The sequence below is a fragment of the Triticum dicoccoides genome, chromosome 4B (assembly GCF_002162155.2).
Source record: "Triticum dicoccoides isolate Atlit2015 ecotype Zavitan chromosome 4B, WEW_v2.0, whole genome shotgun sequence".
NCBI lineage: Eukaryota > Viridiplantae > Streptophyta > Magnoliopsida > Poales > Poaceae > Triticum > Triticum dicoccoides.
This window is the reverse complement of record NC_041387.1, coordinates 35424281-35426145: the sequence shown is the minus strand read 5'-3', so window position 1 is coordinate 35426145 and position 1865 is coordinate 35424281. Positions and strand designations below refer to the sequence as shown.

Here is a 1865-nt window from a genome sequence, read left to right as displayed (position 1 = left end):
TATGATTTATGTGACTGATCGATGAAGGCGGCTAAAGCGGCAGCCGGATGCCTCCCATGTTCCTCACGTACTTTAATATTAGCAATAATGTCACTATAACAATATCATATGGAGTAGTACGTATCATATCACGTCATTGCATGCGAGGAAAAAATGTCTATAAAATGGATGTCCAGGCCCATCGACTCCACTCCACTCACTGGGCATCTTCTTCTTCCTCCTCGTTCTGCATATCACACAAGCTAGCTAGCAGCTGCTGTCATTGATCAACCTTCGGGAGCCCAAGAGAGAACTTCAGCCTTTCAACAATGGAGCCCATCCCTCTCCTGACGCCGTACAAGATGGGCCAGCTCAACCTCGCCCACCGGATCGTCCTGGCCCCGCTCACCCGCCAGCGCTCCTACGGCAACGTGCCGCAGCCGCACGCCGCCTTGTACTACTCCCAGCGCGCCTCCGCCGGCGGGTTGCTCATCACCGAGGCCACCGGGGTCTCCGACACGGCCCAGGGGTACCGCGATACACCGGGCGTCTGGACGGCGGAGCACGTCGAGGCATGGAAGCCAATTGTCGATGCAGTGCACGCCAAGGGCGCGCTCATCTTTTGCCAGATCTGGCACGTCGGCCGCGTGTCCACCTATGAGTACCAGCCCGGCGGTGCCGCGCCGCTGTCGTGCACGGACAAGGGGGTGGGCCCGCAAATGAGCTATCATGGGAGGCTGGAGGAGTTCGCGCCGCCGAGGAGGCTCAAGGTGGAGGAGATACCGGCCATCGTCGACGACTTCAGGAAGGCGGCCAGGAACGCCATCGACGCTGGTACGCTGTTGATATGCACGATTTTCTTAAAAATGACTGGTCAAACTTCTCTTTCTTAAACAACTACTCTTTGGAAAAAAAATACGAATACACAATTCCCAGTGTATACATGTATTGCTCAATCTAATGTCAATGGCGTGGCAGGTTTTGACGGTGTGGAGATCCACGGGGCGAATGGGTACCTAATTGAGCAGTTCCTCAAGGACAGTGCGAATGACCGCACCGACAAGTATGGTGGCAGCATCGAGAACCGGTGTCGCTTTGCTCTCGAGGTGGTGGATGCCGTCGTGAAGGAGGTCGGTGGCCACCGTGTGGGCATCCGCCTCTCCCCCTTCACCGACTACATGGACTGCCACGACTCTGACCCGCACGCCCTCGCGCTCCACATGTCCACCAAACTCAACAACTACAACATCATCTATCTCCACATGGTCGAGCCGAGGATGGCCATCGTTGATGGACGAAGGGTGGTCCCGAAGCGCTTGCTGCCATACAGGGAGGCGTTCAAGGGTACATTTATGGCCAATGGCGGGTACGACCGCGAGGAAGGGGGCAAGGTGGTCGCTGATGGGTACACTGATTTGGTCTCCTTCGGGCGATCGTTCTTGGCGAATCCAGACCTGCCAAAGAGGTTTGAGATCGGCGCAGAGCTGAACAAGTATGATAGGATGACCTTCTACATCTCTGACCCCGTCATCGGCTACACTGACTACCCCTTCCTCGATTAATAGTTGATGGGGGTTCTTTGTTCAGTGATGCAACTAATTGTACCACACATCATTAATAAAATGTATCGTGCAAGTGTTGTGTTTTATCCAAGAACAAACCATGTTGCTACCTTCAAATAAATAGTGCAACTGCCATTATGCACCTGAGGACTGGTTCAAATCATTCGGTCAGAAAATTAATTTATTATTAATAGTTTATTTAATTCTTGGCACAGTCAGCTCGACTGATTAGGTCGGTGGGTTAGCGTGGGATGCAAACTAATTAATTTATTCATCACAACCACACGGCAGGGGTAGTGACTAGTGAGCAATCCTTAAATTTTT

The 1865-nt window shown here is 52.7% G+C and overlaps 1 protein-coding gene across 1 annotated transcript; it reads left to right on the top strand.

The window, feature by feature from the left end:
• Positions 1-209: 209 nt before the first annotated feature.
• LOC119294831 (putative 12-oxophytodienoate reductase 5) lies at positions 210-1627 on the top strand. Its single transcript, XM_037573104.1, has 2 exons — positions 210-813; positions 958-1627. Exons 1-2 carry the CDS (start codon positions 309-311, stop codon positions 1539-1541), a joined length of 1089 nt encoding a protein of 362 aa, XP_037429001.1. The 5' UTR covers positions 210-308; the 3' UTR covers positions 1542-1627.
• The last annotated feature ends 238 nt before the right edge of the window (positions 1628-1865 follow it).